Genomic DNA, 18,489 nt, shown 5'->3' on the forward strand with positions numbered 1-18,489 from the left:
GACCCCTTTATATTCTTAAAAATTACTGAGGTCATTTCCCCTCCCCCACAAATACTTCTGTTTATGAGTGGTTTATACATATTGATATTTGCCATATTATAATTGTTTTTGTTTTTAGAGACAGAATCTCACTTTGTCACCCAGGCTGGAGTGCAGTGGCCCAATCACAGCTCACTGCACCTTTGACCTCCCAGCTTCAAGCAATCCTTCCATCTCAGCCTCCTGAGTAGCTCAGATCACAGGAGCATGCCACCACACCTGGCTAATTATTTTTATTTTTGTAGAGATTGGGTCTCACTATGTTGCCCAGGCTGGTCTTGAACACCTGGCCTCAAGCAATCCTCCTGCCTGGCCTCCCAAAGTGCTGGGATTACACGTGTGAGCCACTGCACTTGGCATACATTATTTTAAAAATAGATACAGCGTACCACTGAAATGCTTGCTATACTAAAAACCTAATGACGTTATTTTCCAAGTAAACTGTAAAAAACAAATCTAATTTTAGATATTTTAAGTATATTTTAATGTTTCATTTTCACATAACTAAGTATAAACGTTATAATAAGATTTTAAAACACTGCAATAAAGAGATTTTACCTTTAGGACTGAAGTCATGAACACGGAGAGGCCCATTAGAATAAAAATCACTAGTCCTGTAACTCGCTGTTCACGAATTCCCAAAAACTTCGGTTGTTCCCCTGGAGCAGAACATTCAGATTCGACTTTTAGGCTGTTGACATGACTTATTGACAACACTGTTGCAGCCACAAACCATGGAAGTCCCATGACAGAGCAAACTCCCAACATAACACCAACCATGAGTAAATCAAGGTGATAGCCAGCTCCTTTCTGCAAAGTGAAATGAACATAAGTATCTGTAAGTCTAAACTGTTCTCTCAATTTAAAATTCTACACTCATTATAAAGAGGGAAGAAGCTCATTTTCATCTTGCACCTTTTAATGTTCTAATCATTATGAAAACACCTCAAACCCTTGAAGAATCACAATGCTTAAGGCAAAATTCTGAAATTACCTTTAATTTGTGCTCCTTTCTATTTATAATTACAGCTGTGATTTGCTGATCCATAAAGATGAGAATAGTACAAAGCAGAGCAGGAATAGCGGCTATTAATAAGGTCCACCAAGGATTATCTCCCAGTGGGTTTATGATCCACCCTCTGTCTGGATGAGTAGGCTGTTAAAAAATTAAAAATAATTTTTAAAAAGTCCCCTTCCTGTATTGTACCAAATTTCTAAAGCACAGACTTGATCTGTTCTAAGAAATACCAAGGAATAGAAAACAAGTGAATTAAAAATCTCTGGATAGATGGTGTATTTTCAAAGATGGCTATAGGAATTCCTCCTATCCCTGCAAGTAGACCCCCTGCCATGTGACTCAATCTTTCCACCTAGAGGTGGCATCTGCTTCCTTCCCCCCTGAAACCAAGATGATCCTGTGATTTACTTTAACCCACAGAATAAGGCCAAAGTGACACTGTGTGAATTCTAAGTCTTAACCTTAATGAACCTTGCAGCTTCTTCTCTAACTCACTTTTAACACTGAAATAATTATGCTCTCGAGTAAGTCTAGATAAGCTTTCTTGAGGATAAGACTATCCTCAATATAGTCTATATGGTGGTGAGTGTGTGTGGGGGGCAGGAGGGAGGCTGCAGTGGGAAGGGGGGAAGGCCGCCATGTGGGGTATGGTTCCACAGGCAACTCTCCCAGCTGTTTAAACCATCTGAGCTGAGGCCTCAAGACATGCCAACAAAAGCATATTGCTCCATTAAGCCACTAGATGACTGCAGCCCATACAGCAGACCACTAACCAGCTAAGCCTAGTCCCAACTGCCATAGAATTATAAACAAATAAAGGGCTGTTATTCAAAAGTTTGTTATGTAGAAATCGATAAGCAAACCAGAATATCATTTCAACATGTTCCTGCAGAACTCATATAAGGTGAAATCAATCTATTACTAAATTCCTAAACTAAACTGCTTTATAGGACTTAGGGATTTTGACAGGGTCAGCACTAAATGAGAACTAGTCCTCAATACATGATATTTCCAAAGCAACTACTAGCAAAATACAGGACACTTAATAAGATACGAATACATTTTTATGGTACAATATAAGATTTATTTTATAGCAAAAATTTTTTAAAAGATCAAGAGAGTTTAGTATGTTTGGGAGTGCCTATATTGAAACCTAAACACATGTGTTTATTACCTCGACTTGGTATTAAGCTTGTTTCTTCTTCATGAAAACATTTGTCAACACAAAAGGGAAATTTATTACCTTCAAAGTTCAAGTAATTCAATCTTCCCACACTGACATACGTGAAACTACCTCACACTCAATGCAGTATATGAATAAAAATATTTTAACCTACTTATACAATGCCATTTCCTTTTTTGTTGTTGTTGAGAGCAAGTTTCTGTCTTGTTGCCCAGGCTGGAGTGCAATGGCAAAATCTCAGCTCATCACAACCTCTGACTCCAGGGTTAAACCAATTCTCCTGCCTCAGCCTCCCAAGTAGCTGGGACTATAGGCATGCGCCACCATGACTGGCTAATTTTTTTGTATTTTTAGTAGAGATAGGGTTTCTCCACGTTGGTCAGGCTGGTCTCGAACCCCTGACCTCAGGTAATCCACCCGCCTCGACCTCCCAAAGTGCTGGGATTATAGATGTGAGCCACCATGCCAGGCCTGCCATTTCCTCTTAAGAGTTCCTTGATTTGTTTCCACAAGTATATTTTATGCCTCTTGAAATCAGCCTATTACCTGAAAGGCATATCAATAAATGAATAACAAGGACATATTTAAGAACCAGAATAAGGAACTTAGGCCAGGATTACAAGAAATTTTATCAAGTTTTGAACCAATATTCATTTGTAGTTTCATTTATTTATATAGTCTCATAAAACTTAAAGTTTAATATTTTCATATTTTTATGTAAAAAATACAGACTTTCTAAAAATTGTTGGCAGATTATTTTCCACCCATGTTCCCTACTTTATAAACTACTGGTTTTAAAAATAACATTTTTTTATCTCAGTGCAATATTATAAAATAATATATAATATAATCATTTATAATATAAAATAAAATGATCTTCATTATATTCCTGATTTCTGATCCCCTTTAAATGAGCTCCTTCTGAAAGAAGTCATCTAACTTGTTAAATTAAATATGTAATAACCTCTTAAATTAAATATGACCAATGACACTACTTAAAATGTATCTTTCCTTCTAGCATAAGCAAAGGAGGATGGAAGAAAACAAAAACAGAGCAAAAGGAAAATGAATATATTCGAAGTTGCTAATGAAAGCAGAAAATTCAAATGGATGCTCAGATCAAATAGCATTTTCCTCATAGAACACATTTCGTTTTCTCCTGATGCTGCTGGAAATTGTTACATGGAGCTTTCCAACTACTGTCAGATATATTACCCTTCCAGAAATTTAACTAGAGCCTCCATGCCACTCTTAGAAAATTCAACTTTAGGTTACCTTTTTTTTCTGAGACAAGAGTTTTGCTCTTGTTGCCCAGGCTGGAGTACAATGGCATGATCTCGGCTCACTGCAACCTCTGCCTCCCGGGTTCAAGTGATTCTCCTGCCTCAGCCTCCTGAGTACCTGGGACTACAGGCACAGGCCACCACATCTGGCTAATTTTTGCATTTTTAGTAGAGACAGGGTTTCACTATGTTGGCCAGGCTGGTCTTGAACTCCTGACCTCAAGTGATCCGCCTGGCGTGGCTTCCCAAAGTGCTAGGATTACAGGTGTAAGCCACTGCGCCCAGCCTGGGTTACTTCTTTATTAAAGAATAAAGGGTGTTTCCTTCACCCTGAAAGGTACAGCAAGAACTCCAGGAAGGAAAGCATACACTTTCTTTTTGTTTTTTAAATGGCTCCCTATACCTTACCACAAATATTTTCATTCACTCTGTCTAATGGACCAGCATTGATACTTTTAAGTTCGCATGTCTCTTTTCTGTCCATATTGTCATTGTTTATACATATGAAAAATACATGCAAATTATTTCCTTTCAAAGCATCAGCTCTTCAAAGAGACTACATACTTTTTAAAAGTAACTAGTGAGAAAATGGTATCTTGCTTTAAAATGGTACAGTATTCCAAGTAACAAACGGACACTTGTTTTAATCCTTACCTCAAATTTTTCAGGAACATGAAGTTTAGGAGATGGCACTCCTACAAGGTAGTCGATTGTAACCATTATTACTATTGTGAGAAATACAGCAAAATCACTGATTGTCGATCGCACCTATGTTAAAGGGATTATGTTAATATAAACACAGAAATACTACAGGTTCTTTCTAAATAATTAACACCTTTCATTGATAAAATTGTCACTATGAAGTATAAATGGAGCTTTTAACTAGTGACAATGTTAACAGTGAAACACATTTGTATTTCTTTCCAAAAAGATAAAAAACACATTTCACAACTAACCTAGCAACTCTCATTGTACCATCATCTTTCTACTGTGAGTTCAGGCATATAATATACATTTTTCACTATGAATAATAATTATTAACCATTGGCATAGAGTATTAACCTCAAAAAACATAGTACCGTTTTGAAATAAACCAAAGACATAAAAACTAGAAATATAAATACCAGAATTCCAAAATTGCATCGCAGTTACCTTGGTAGGGAAGTAACGCTTGGTCTTAAATTGCTTGAGGAATGAAGACAGAAAAAATGTTGTGAAAAACAAGATGACACACCAAAAGAGTACATCTGGAATATAAGGTCCATGATGACCGCAAGCTGATCCTATGAATACACCATGAACTTTTTTACATTCCTGGAAACAAGGAGAGAGGAAAAAAGAGAATGGAGATTCTTAAGCATCCAATAAATTACTCATGAATTCCACTGACTCTTCAGATGCAACTGATTGTAAGAGGCATCATAATTTTGTTTTCCTTATAAAGAAAAAACATTCACCAGTTAACTATAACACACTTCCAATTAATTGTATATATATATATCCTGAGTTCAAGATGCTATAATTTGAAAAAATTTGTGCATCTCAAGTCACTAAAATAGAGTATTTTGCCAAGTCACTTCATATACTCCTTTCTTTCCTTACTTTCTTTAGTGAAAGGCTCATAGTGAGTATTATTTGTGAAATGTTTCTTCTGCATTCTTGCTTGTCCACAATTTTACTGCTTTTCCTTTACTTCTGAACAAGTGGTTTAAAACAAAAGTATCAGAAAGAAAATTAATACTATGCTTTTTCACGATGCTGGATAAGAGATGGCTACAGTACCTAAGTTAAAATCAGTAATAAAAATTGTTAGGTTTTCTGACTTGACTCAGTACCTTCAGACTAAAAGCACAGGACCATGAACAGTAAAATGACCATTAAAAAATTTTTATTAATACACCAGCACGCTGGCTCACGCCTGTAATCCCAGCACTTTGGGTGACTGAGGCAGGAGGATCACAAGGTCAAGAGTTCAATACCAGCCCAGCCAAGATGGCGAAACCCGATCTCTACTAAAAATACAAAAATTAGTCAGGCGTGGTGGCATGAGCCTGTAATCCCAGCTACTCAGGAGGCTGAGGCAGGAGAATCGTTTGAACCAGGGAGGCGGAGGTTGCAGTGAGCAGAGATTGCACCACTGCACTCCAGCCTGGTGATAGAGCAAGACTCCTCCTTGAAGAAAAAAAAAAAATCCATTAAATCAGTAATATAATCAATAATATGGCATAATATAATACAATTATAGAAACTATTGACTTGATTTTTCCTTTAGGGAAAAAAATAACTGAACTGCAACTAGAAATTAACAGAAGCAGATACTACTAAAGTTCTCCTTTTCTTATTTATAAACTAATGGAGCTCATTTTAACAAAACAAGCCAGTTGTACCGAAAGAAAAATAGTTAAATGTTCCATTGTTTTCACATGCCGTGTGCTGAGACTAGTAAACCTACTCCATTCCATGGATATGAAAATAAAAGCTATACCATTACCACAAAACAAAAAACCCACCCCACATGGCCCTTTGGGATAACATGAAAGCACTTATATCTATGGATCAAGACATCTTCCCCATCATGAAATGAATTCTTTGTAACAAATCACTTTTACTTGAACACCTCTATTAAGTATACCTCTTCTTTAACAAAAATGACTTTCTAAATATAAAACAGTAAAGCATGAATGTATGTTAATTTTATTTGTTTTTAGAGACAGGGTCTCATTCTGTCACCCAGGCTGGAGAGCAGTGACACTATTACAGCTCACTGTAATCTCCAGTTCCTGGGCTCAAGTGATTCTCCTTCCTTAAACTCCCAGTAAGCTAGCTACAGGGATGAGTCACCACACCAGGCTAATTTTTTAAGTTTTGTCAAGATGGTGCCTTGCTATGTTGCCCAGGCTGGTCTCTAACTCCTGGACTCAAACAATACTCCTGCCTTGTTCCCCTAGGAGTGCTAAGGTTATGGGTGTGAACCTCCATGCCTAGCTACTTTTACTGCTTTAAATCGGCACTGCCAATAAATAGATGTATTAGATGATACAGATAATTTAACATTTCCATCACAGAAATGAAAATACAGAAGCCAATAGTCACACGAATTGACTGAGCATGTGAAATGTGGCTAGTTAGCTGAAAAACTAAACTTTTGATTAATCTTAATTAATTTAAGTTTAAATGGACATGTGGCTAACGGCTACTGTACTGGACAATACAGCCTTAAATCATCAATGGAATAAAATTTCAGATAGTATCCTCCAAATTATATAGTTAGTGACTATCACCTTTAGTGAGAAAGGAATGACCTACAGTAACTTATATGATATAAAAAGCAAGGGATGTTAGTTTTAATTCTGACTGCTGGCAAACTTTTCAACTTTATTTCTAATTCCCAACTTTGGAAATGTCAAAAATAAATATTCTAGCGTTAGGACAATATTCCCCAACAGAACACAAACATCTATAATAGTATTCAGCACACGGGAGGTGTTTATTACATGTTTTTATCCTTTTTCCTTTCTCTTCCCTTAATGCTCGACCCAGACTAGTCTTGATGAGTTAGACAATGTTAACTTAGGTATTCAGGATATTAGCACAGCACTCATGATTTTTTAAATAAGTTGTCAATGGAGCAGATGAATGGATAAAAAGGCAGGACGAGTGGATATAAAATATTGTGAAGTCCGGTAAATGCAGCCACAGTCCCAGTAAACACTTCCTCTGAACATATCAATCTAAGCAGAATTAGAAAACAGAAGTATATTCACATCTTTATACTGATCATATCTTGGAAGTCACATATAATCCACCTTTATCTCTCTTACCAGTTTCATTCTTTTCAGCCTATGCTTTTGAGCGCATCACACATAAAAAAAAAAAGTGGCAACTACTATCTGCTTAAAACAATACTGTGTTCTGAAAACATACTACCTATCCATCAATCAAGAAGAAAGTATGTCTAATTAGAAAAAGCTAACAGAACCATATCAATATATATTTAAAACCCTTTATTTCAGAATATACTCACAGAAACAGTGAGATTTCTCCAAGGAATATTATGTGCTGTTATATTCTCTTTCTTCCATTGCGCTAGAGTTTCGTTGCTGGGGTTAGGAGGTTCAGTACATACACATCTGAGAAATTAGAGTAGGATACATTTTTAAGAATCTTGAATTTCATGCTTACATTTTACTAAATCAATTATACACTGTGGTAGTTTTTAACTTCTTCACTTTTTTCCCACATTACAAAGCATGGAGACTAGAAAGTGAAAACTACATCAGAAACAACAGAATGGAACAAAGTTTAGGTTATAGAAATACAAATATCAAAATGTTTAGTGAATGAAGCTAGTTAAGATGTGTCCTTGGTGGGAAGCACTACTTTACTTAAAAATCTGAGATGAGTCCACCAAGTTTAGCAAGATGAGTCTCCACTAAAGCTTTTCTACTCAACCTCCATAGCAGTTACTGCTGTCTCTTCCCAAACCCCCATCGCACGTATAGATTCCCAATAAAAGTTATACTACCATTAATTCTTTATATCTGACCAGCCCTACCTACTCACAGTCACCCTTTATTGATCTTAAGGCTCATTCTTAAATAAATAAAAAATAGTTTCTCATCAGGACAGGACTAGGAGGGTCATAAGGAAATCAGTATTGAGTTCATATCCAGAACTATTTCAACCACCTAAAAAAGCTAGAACACACATAAGCAAAGCAACTTTTAAATACGAACTTAAAAGATGAAAAAAAAATAATCATGAACATTCCAAACTCGATTATGAGCTGTTTGAGAAAAAGCAAGAAGACAGACTTTGGAGTCCATCCAGGCGCTTTTAGCAGCTGACTGACCTAAGGCAAGTTTCAACCTCCAAAGCAGTCAGCTTCTTCATACACAAAAGAGGCTATGATGCGAATGGGTAACACTACAAATATAATTTATAATATAAATTAGGCAACACTCCTAATACAGTGCCTGCAGATGCTCACAGAATGTTGGCCAAATAAATGCTGTTCATAGAAGAAAACACTGCTCTAACTGGCTGACACTAACTATAAAAGTCATGCTTTATAAAGGTCAAAAAAGCCTAAGGCAAGAAAAAACAGACAAAAAAAATTTTTTTTAATTAAGGCTTCCAATTTGGCATCATAATGTAACTAGTATATTCAAATAGGTCAATGTCACAGGAATTTTCATATCCTCTTTATTCTGTCCATTAAGAGTGTGCAAGGAAAGGTAGCAGGGGAAGAAGGACGAATAAACAAAAGGGGGTAAGTATATGTATCTGGGGCTTAGGTGGGTAGAAAAAGAAAAGTTGTATCCTTTTGTGTCTTTTGGTAACCATTATTATTCCCTGTAAATCAATCAAATGCAGTCCCACATTTATACCAAGCGTGACTGCTAAAGACACCAGATAAAGGCATCTACTTAGATATGTCTACTTTTAGAGCATATTTTACTTTTACTGAATATACTTGCCAAATTTTTGTTAAGTACTATACATTTCTTTTCAAATCCTATTTTATTTTAGAGTTTAAAAAGATTTTCATTGCATATTTTTCTCATCAAAAGGAAAACACTAAACAGCAGATGAATGTATTGAAATAACTTTCATTAAAAATTATCAAGCTTTAAAAATATTAATGATGCAAAATTTGAAGAATATACAAATATAAAAAATATAGTCTACATTCTATCATACATCTAGGATTTAAAGAATATAAGATCCAACGTAATAATTGCTCGATTCAAATATATGGTGGATCAACTGCCAAACAATCAAATTTAAATTGGCCAATCCAACTCAAACAGAAGACCGAAGCATACACACGCGAATAAGCTATTTCAGTGGACAAAAAAGACCGAATTTTACCAACTATATTTTTGTCCACTGAATGCTTCGACAAAATCTCATCTGAAACAAACACGTCACCATCACATGGCTAGTCAGGTAGTTATAGCTAGTTACACTATCACACTGCAAAAAAATTCATCTTTGACATCTTCGCAAAAACACATTTTAGTATTAGAGAAAAAGAGAAATACGTACGAGTAGCTGGTCAGTTCATCTAAGTTGTTGTGCATATTAAATGCATATGTTTCTCCTAAATCAAAGAGCTTCTCCAAAGCCTCGTAGATGAATATAATGCAAATAAGAGCTGCAAAAGCCTCTTCTGTAAATCGAGTAATATAACACACAAGGCTGCTTGCATCTGTTGCAACCAAAACAATGCACAGAAAAGAAGTCCACAGACCAATACTGGTTCTTAAAGACAGATAGGAAAGCTGATAATCTCTGTTTAGAAAGAAAAATATGAATATGAGAAACATATGTGGAATAGTATTTGTACCTAAAATTTGTCATAGCAAACAGCAGCAATAGCATGAAAACATGATTCCTAAAAGAGAATGAATCACAGAATGACAAAATAACAACTACAGAAATAACATATTCTTCTGCTTCAACTAAAGACTAGCTTATTAATAGATTTGTTTTAACTTATATAAAAGATTTACAGTGAAAATCACTAGGCGATAAATATTTCAAAATCATTAGAGCTCACTTTATAAATAAGTTATGAGTAAATGACAGATATGGAGTCTATATTAAAAAACCACTGCATCTTACTCCCTCTAAAGATTAAGATGCCATATGTGTCAATTCAGTAATCAGCTCCAACATCATTACCATCATTAATTACCATTACCCTCCTCTCTCACCATTATCACACAGAAAGTAATTATTTTAAACTTCAGGAAATTACTACCAGAATCCATACTTCAGATCACTGCATTCTCTATTAGTCTATGTGGCATACCAGATTGGAATAGCATTAAACTTGTTTAGTGGGCACAGAATCAAAAAACAGAGCTGGATCCATCAAATATGTCACAGCATCAAGTTGTTTAAGCTAAAATATACAAACTTCATTTATTTTATGTCACAAAAAGAAGAATACTAGAAGCTGGCTACGGTGGCTCACGCCTGTAATTCCAGCACTTTGGAAGGCCGAGGTGGGTGGATCACTTGAGGTCAGGAGTTTGAGACCACCCTGGCCAAGAAAGTAAAACCCCATCTCTACTGATGCAACAGTTAGCCAGGCATGGTGGCAGCACAAGTAATCCCAGCTACTCGGGAGACCGAGGCAGGAGAATCACTTGAACCTGGGAGGCAGAGGGTACAGTGAGCCGAGATCACACCACTGCACTCCAGCCTGGGCAACAGAGTGAGACTCAGTCTCAAAAATAAATAAATAAATAAAATTAGGAACAGTACTGGCCATGTTGAATTCAAAGTCTAACAGCTACAGTACGCTATAGTCATTTCTGCAGTGTGAACAACCTCACCAACAGAAACTGACACTTCACTCTGATTGCTTCAACCCAACTCAGATTAACACCTTCTTACTGGTTTAAATTTGTTAGCACAAAGGATTTGTATTTAGCCCTCAAGTTATTTGCTTGTCCGCATTCGAATCCAATGATTTTATACTCAAAGACCATCTTACTTTCTTCATCTCCAAGTTACTGGATTAAGAATGGAAGGGACCAGAGTGTGGTCAATCATACAGCAGCTCAAAAATAATGAGAATGCATTACTTTTCAGCAATTAGATAATTCCCTTCTAATAAACAATTTCATATATAATTGTATATACATCCAAACACACGTGATAAGTAGAGGACTATTACTTACCTGCAGAATTTATATAAAATTTTTTCAAACACTAGAACTGGACCTGTGCTCCCCAATATTGTTAGAGGTTGCCCAGCAAACAATGAATAGGCAATCCCAGTTAATGATGCTCCAAAAAGAGACTCTATTGCACTCTGTTTAAGGAAAAAAGAAATGAATAAAAGCAATACATCATAAACATTTCTCTTACCTACTATAATACATGTAAGTCATCTGAATAAAAACACCCATCAAGCAGTTATGAAGTCAACACCACTTTGAGTTTTTAATTTAAAATATAAAAAATTCAAATACATTTTAAATACACAAGAAAACTTGTTATCTTTTTGCATATTAAAAAGAAACTGCTGTGATCATCCTTAACTCAAAACTCAATACAGGTTGAGTATCCCTAATCTAAAACTCCACATTCCAAACTTTTTGAGTGCCAATATGACACTCAAAAGGAAATGCTCATTAGAGCACTCCAGATTTCAGATAAAAGATGCTAAAACAGAAGTATAATTCCCCAAAAAATCGAAAATCTGAACTACTCCTGGTTCCAAGCATTTCGGATAAGGGATACCCAACCTGTGCTGTGGAAAGAAAGGAGCAAAGAGCAAATGGGAAACACACACGCAAGAGCTTCAGCTTCATCTATACATGTTTTATTTCTTAAGTCTGTGAGTACAGAAGGATATGTATAATTATTTTGAGTACCTTATATGGCTGAAATAGTTCATTTGAAAAATCAAAAATACTAAATACTCAGTATGGTGTTACAAAAAATAACTGCTATAAAAAATTCTTTTGAACAGGTGATAAATCAACATGTGACCCTTTCTCAAACTGATTTCTAAAGAACAAAACTTTCCACATATTTTAAAGAAATTAATCTAATATGGTAGGCTTAATCATCCAAACTGATATACTTATCACTAAAGTTCGGCAAGAAAGATAAAGAGAAAAGTAAAGACTAAGAGAATTTAAATCAAAGTTAGTACACTAATTTTGTACCACCACCAACGTTACATTCTAATTAATTAGGCTATCAGATGATTAGCTATGCCATTAGACAAACGGGGAAGGAATCAGAAAGGAAAGAATAGTTTACCACATACAAACATCAAGGTCAACTGGAATGTACTATCCAGAAAAGCCAGCCCGTAATGGGTAAAGGCGAGGAAAAAAGAAGCTTGTAAGAGACAATCCTCCTGAAATGAGAGGCAGTGCAGCTACAGGCAAACAGGAGGGCTTCCGAAACTAGATTTCCGGTGGGAAGACTAAGTACTACGAGGTGTTCAGCCATGGTCGTATCTTAACCTTTCCAAGCCTAAGCTTTCTCACTTTGAAATGGGAGTAACGATAACTAGAACATAAATAGTATTTGCAAAAACGCCTAGCAAGCATGGTGTCTGGCATACAGAATACAGTGAATGAATGGTAGCAATTCTCATCATTAGCTAGAACGGCATCTCCCAAAATCAAAATCACAAAATAACACTTTGCAATGAAAGTATAACTCAACTATTAGAATAAAAACAGGATCAAACTCAAAGATAAACAAATTTATCTTTTGGCAACATAAAAGAGAAGGGACCATGTTAATGACACATTTGTTAACTGTTGAAGCTAAATTTGTTTTATTGCCTGTGGGGGAAAAGCATTTCTTCTTAGAAGACACTGCTAAGCCATCATAAAATCCTTAGTTCGCTGGACTCACGCCTGTAATCCCAGCACTTTAGGAGGTCAGGAGATCGAGACTAGCCTGGCCAATTAGCTGAGCATGGTGGTGGGCACCTGTAGTCCTAGCCACATGGGAGGCTGAGGTAGAAGAATCGCTTGAACCTGGGAGGCGGAGGTTGCAGTGAGCCAAGATCGTGCCATTGCACTACAGCCTGGTTGACAGAACGAGACTCCGTCTCAAAAAAAAAAAAAGAAAATCCTTAGTTCAATTATAATAAGCATATTTAAGAATAAATTTATGAAGAGGTTAAGTCAAAGGAAAAAAAAATGGGCCAGGCAAGGTGGCTCACACCTATAATTTCAGCACTTTGGGAGGCTGAGGGAGGTGGATTGTTTGAGCCCAGGAGTTCAAGACCAGCTTGGGCAACACGGCAAAACCTGGTCTCTTCAAAAAATATGCTAGGCGTGGTGGTACATGCCTATAGTCCCAGCTACTAAGGAGGCTGATTATGAGAGAAGTCCAGGAGGTCAAAACTACAAAGAACCGAGATCATGCCACTGCACTCTAGCCTGAGTGACACAGTGAAATCCTATCTAAAAAAATTAAAAAAAATCAGAAACAAAGGAAAAAAATGTCTAAATGGTATACATACAGAGACAAAAAGCAAAACATTGAGACAAGAAGAAAGGAGATGGCAAAAAAAATTAACAAGGGCAAATGGGTACAAATTCAGGTTCCCCTCCCCTAATCTTAGGTTGAAAAGCAGATATTGCCACATGAAGACCTTTTGTTTTTCTAATTTTTGAAGTGTTTCTATGTTCACTGCCATACTGCTACCTGTCTTTCCCTAAAGAAATCACAGCTTATTACACTGCCTGCCTACCTCATTCTCACATTCATAAGTTTCCATTTTACCTCATTCTCACATTCATAAGTTTCCAGTTTAACTTTTAGGTAGAAGCCCTACCTACCCTTACCTTCCCATCACACACACACACACACACACACACACACACACACACACACACACACATATATATCCTCTATTGCACTACTCTTTTAAATCATTAAATACTCCTACTAATCTTCCCTTCTTCTTCAAAACTCTAGTTTGGTTTTCACAGAATTTCATCATCCTGATTCCTCTCTTAGGTTTATGTCTCTAATTTGCTAGGATCATTTTCCTCCTCCATCCCATCGCTCCTCCATTCTGTAAATCTAGTAGTTTCACACTTTTTCCCTCTCCTCCTCTCTCTATAAGTTATCTTTCTTGTTAACTTCCTCTATTATATTTCAGCCTTACTCCTACAGAAATGATTCCCAATCTTTACATTTCCTCCTTACCATTCTACAAACTCTGGAACTGTACCTTCTAGTATCTCCATTTCCACTTGAAGTTCTAATATAACATCTGTTAACTAACACATATCCCCTTATCATTTTCCTCCATAATATTTCTGCTTCCTCTATTTCTATTATTTCAAATCCTACAGCTCTTCCTTTATCTCACTCATGTGTGGCAAAGCACTATGTATATACTATTTTGTCTTTTTCACTTATTTGCTTTTGTCTTTTTCACTTAATCATTTGTCTTTTTCACTTAAGATCCTTGAGGACAGAAGATACAGGCTCTTCTTACACGTATCTATATTCCCCCAACGCCAAACACATTATCACATGTACGAGACATCAAGCAGCAGGAAGAGACAGGCAGGCAGTGAATGACAGTTCATAGACAAAGAGGCACCAATTCCATGATGGTAACACATAAAATACATTTCCATGGGAACCAGCAGAGTTACATGCACAATTTGTGACAGCACATAAAGCAATTTTGTAAAAATATGGATCTTTGATACAGCAATTAAAGACTAAGGAAAAAGATTCCACATAATCAAAAGTAAATTCAGAGTTGAACGAAAACTTTAGTTGTTAGGTTTATTTCATGTTTAGATCACGAAATATTTTAACTGAATAATTACCATGCCTGAGCTTTGGTTATTTTTTAAACCTTTGATCTATTAAAAAAAAAATGAATGTTCTCCCAAGAGTAAATACAATTAAGTAAAATACAGTTAAGAATTACAAGTCATCTCATTTAAATGCCATTAAAATGCATATCAACAACAACAATGAAATGCCTTTCAAGATTTAACAAAGCAGCATAGCTCTGAATTAAGTATAACTGGGAACAGGAAAACATAAAAAACTTGCATTTTAGTCATATCAAAGAATGAATGAAGCTTTCAATTATATTTTCCAAATAAAAGTTTTAGCTACTTTCACACAGATTTAATAACAGCAAAATTAAATGCCACTTCAAAAAGCCACAGTTTCCACCATTATGTTCTATTCTCTAAATAGTCTAGTCTGGGCCTACCAGCCAGAACTGAGTAGTTAATAGTCACCATGTGGCTCTAACTAATCCTAGGATACCTTACAGGATATGAAGTAGCCCCACTGATAAAGACCCCCATGACCCACCCAGAATCAGTTCAACTGGTGTCTTCTCCCAGTCCACCCCACTTCAAAGACAATTCAAGCCTTTTACTCAATTTATAAAACCATTCATCCAGCAAGCCAAAGTAAACTTTTAAAGAAAATTTTTTTTTTTTTTACCTCAACTGTGCATCTTCTGTTCAAATGGATTCCCCATGTTTTCCACAGTAATTACCTTTGGGGAAAGTCTGCTTTGGGTCAGGTTAATCATGCTGTGGGTAGACTCTTCAAATAAAAGTATGAATAGTGAGACAAATGCATACAGACACTTGCCTCTGAAGAGCTAAGAGCCTGGCCACTACCAATCTTTGTACTCACTATTCTGCCTTCTGTAGCTTCTCCAAGCAGCCCTCCAAAAGTGATTACAGGAGACATACAGGCACAGTATAGGAAAAGAATCGAGGCCAGGCACTGCAGGCTTAATGCATCCTTGAAGTCACTCAAGAAAAAAGGTGCTTTCCTTTTGATGTCAAGTATCAAACCACCAAAAAGCCTAAATAGGTGAGATGAAACTCGTCAAACTGTACACTAGAGGATTCTAGCTAGTTCAAACTAAAACTATGGGCTACACAAAACTGCTGTTGCCTAGGTGTTTTGTCAACAAAATGTTAAATCCAATTTAACTTACAATATTAATTACAGAAGATACACTCATTTAATCTAATCTACTGATGATAGAGGAATGTTATAGTTCATTAATAAGAGACAAATATCTGTATTTTATGGACTATATAATGAAAAGACTGCAGGCAAATGATTTTATATGAGTAAATGTAATTTTGGACACAAATGTGCAAGGCAAGGTATAACAAAATAAAACCTAACAACCCATTTATGAAAATGTGCATAAGCAATTCTATTAATTGTCTACATTAAAATCTTAAAGGCAACCATCACAAATACGAGGAAGGCAATCACTATCCAAATACACTTTAATGTAAATTTAGTATGTTGTGCTTAGATGCACAAGTAGGATGAACTCCATAACTTTAAAAACTTTTAAAACTGGTACTTCAATCATATAAATACTTTGCCAAGGGGGGAAAAAATCCCTTAAAACCATTCCAATATATTTAATTTACTGCACATGTAGACAAACTAATATGCACATCAATAAAACTAAGAGGTTTCAATTAGATTAAAAATTTGTGTGTACATCAAAGCCATACCATTTCAACATTTTTAACAATCAAATTTTTGGATATATCTGACTTGAAGACATTTCAATAAAATATAAGCTACATGAAGGGAGACTTTTTCTTGTTCATTGCGTTATCTACAGTGCCTAGAACACTGCCTGAGACATAGTAGGCACTCAACAAACACTGATGACTAAGCTGGCAATTCGAAAAAGTTTTAATACTCATAACATATATAATCATTCAAATCCCAACTGCAGGAAAACTGACCAAAAGAAACTAACATTAAAATTTCAAACGCTTTGGATATTTCAAGCTTTACCACTGTAATTTTTTTTAAGTTAATATTGAAATAAATCCTCAACACAAACTGACAAGTGGTACTCTGCTCATAATCTGACAGCACGGGGAATCAGCTTGCAATAAAAAAGGTTCCATCAATAAACTAAAGTATGAATCTATGGTATATCATCAAATCAATGGTTACTTAATAGAGGGCGTACAGATGCTCTCAGGTGACTGAGATCAATGGAGGCCAGACATAGTGCTTCTCAATAACTAAACCTATCCCAGTTTGAAGAAGCGATAATAGCTAATAATAGAACAGTACTGTTCACACAGGGTCAAAATCTTTCCTCTATTATATTCACAGAGACTAATACACTTCATTAGTCAATGAATTGTTAATTTCAGCTTCTCTAAAGTCTACATGCAGTATGCCAGTTGTTATTTATTTTTATTATACAGTACCCTTTAAGGATGTCATCAAAATCCCTAATAGTGTGTCTGTATAAGATATCCTGTTTTTTTTAAACAAAGATTTAATATTTAAGATTATTTAATTACATATTGACCACCAGTGAACAATAAACAATCAATAGCCACATATTTTTCTACAGTATGAAAATACTACAATATTTATCTACTTCTACAAAATATTTTAAGGCAATGTTTGCATCTGCCAGTATGTCTATTTTTTATTACAAAAGTTAACTTCTTAAATGATTTTTCTAGCTAGGTTTCCAGAGATCAATACAATGGTTTAATCATGCTTGTCCATGAAATTTACATTACCTCATGATACAATGCTCATTTAAGAGTTTTAAATCTGTGCACATATACAATGAAATCATTCATTGTATTTACCCTCTGGTCCTATAATTCTCTAACTCAACATGGAGAATTATAAGAGTCTACATCTTCTTCAAGAACCTACTGTATAAGTAAGGTAAATTAACTTACACACTATATAACTACAATATTCTGAATATATGGTCCATTATTTTCCTTTTAAGCTAAAGCTTGGTACATACTATTAAAATTATTTATACATTTTCTTATATACTTATAAATTTTCCTTATATATAATGGACATTTTTCTAAATATGAAAAAATACTGTACAAAATTAGGTTCCAAATATGTGGAAAAATATTATTTATGTTTTCATCAAATCATCCCCCAATCCCCTCAAAATATCAGTATTTGCACCCACCGTCCAGTCCTCTGTAGCTCAGGCCCAGCATGATGAGCGGCCTCTTTAGGAGTCTCACCCGATGTGGGGGCAGATCCATTGTGAAACACAGGAATCTTTCTCTTTTCCTGAATTTCACAAAAAACATATTTTCAGAATTCTATTTTAAGAAAATTTGAGATAGTATCTTCAATTAGAGTGAATATCAAATTTTATATTGATTATATATTTAATCAGTGTTCCTAGAAAATGCTTCCGAAAATAAACTTCCTTCTGTAATGCACTGCTCTTTAAAAAGAATCTCGTAGCAATTTCTATTAATATTTTAAATTTATAATTAGCTTTTTGCATCTTATAATCTAATTATCAATATACTATAATACATTCATACATATCATTTCAAATTCCTATTCAGAAATAGCTACAAACATAAGTAACCTCCAAAAAAGCATCTTCTCCCACCCAAACTTTAAAAACTGCTCCTGCTAACTAT

The 18,489-nt window shown here is 35.4% G+C and overlaps 1 protein-coding gene across 28 annotated transcripts in view; it reads right to left on the reverse strand.

Moving 5' to 3' along the window:
* Positions 1–18,489, reverse strand: part of SLC4A7 (solute carrier family 4 member 7) — a 102,305-nt gene that overhangs the window by 18,698 nt on the left and 65,118 nt on the right. For all 28 annotated transcript variants that reach the window (XM_078354421.1, XM_035278177.3, XM_078354419.1 and 25 more), the window contains 9 exons: positions 18,018–18,124; positions 15,704–15,878; positions 11,221–11,354; positions 9,575–9,820; positions 7,548–7,653; positions 4,676–4,837; positions 4,178–4,291; positions 1,034–1,195; positions 598–849 (listed from right to left, as the gene is read on the reverse strand). In XM_078354421.1, the coding sequence (XP_078210547.1) occupies positions 598–849; positions 1,034–1,195; positions 4,178–4,291; positions 4,676–4,837; positions 7,548–7,653; positions 9,575–9,820; positions 11,221–11,354; positions 15,704–15,878; positions 18,018–18,124 (1,458 nt within the window). The remainder of the gene's footprint in view (positions 1–597; positions 850–1,033; positions 1,196–4,177; positions 4,292–4,675; positions 4,838–7,547; positions 7,654–9,574; positions 9,821–11,220; positions 11,355–15,703; positions 15,879–18,017; positions 18,125–18,489) is intronic.

The sequence above is a fragment of the Callithrix jacchus genome, chromosome 17 (genome assembly GCF_049354715.1).
Source record: "Callithrix jacchus isolate 240 chromosome 17, calJac240_pri, whole genome shotgun sequence".
Classification (NCBI taxonomy): domain Eukaryota; kingdom Metazoa; phylum Chordata; class Mammalia; order Primates; family Cebidae; genus Callithrix; species Callithrix jacchus.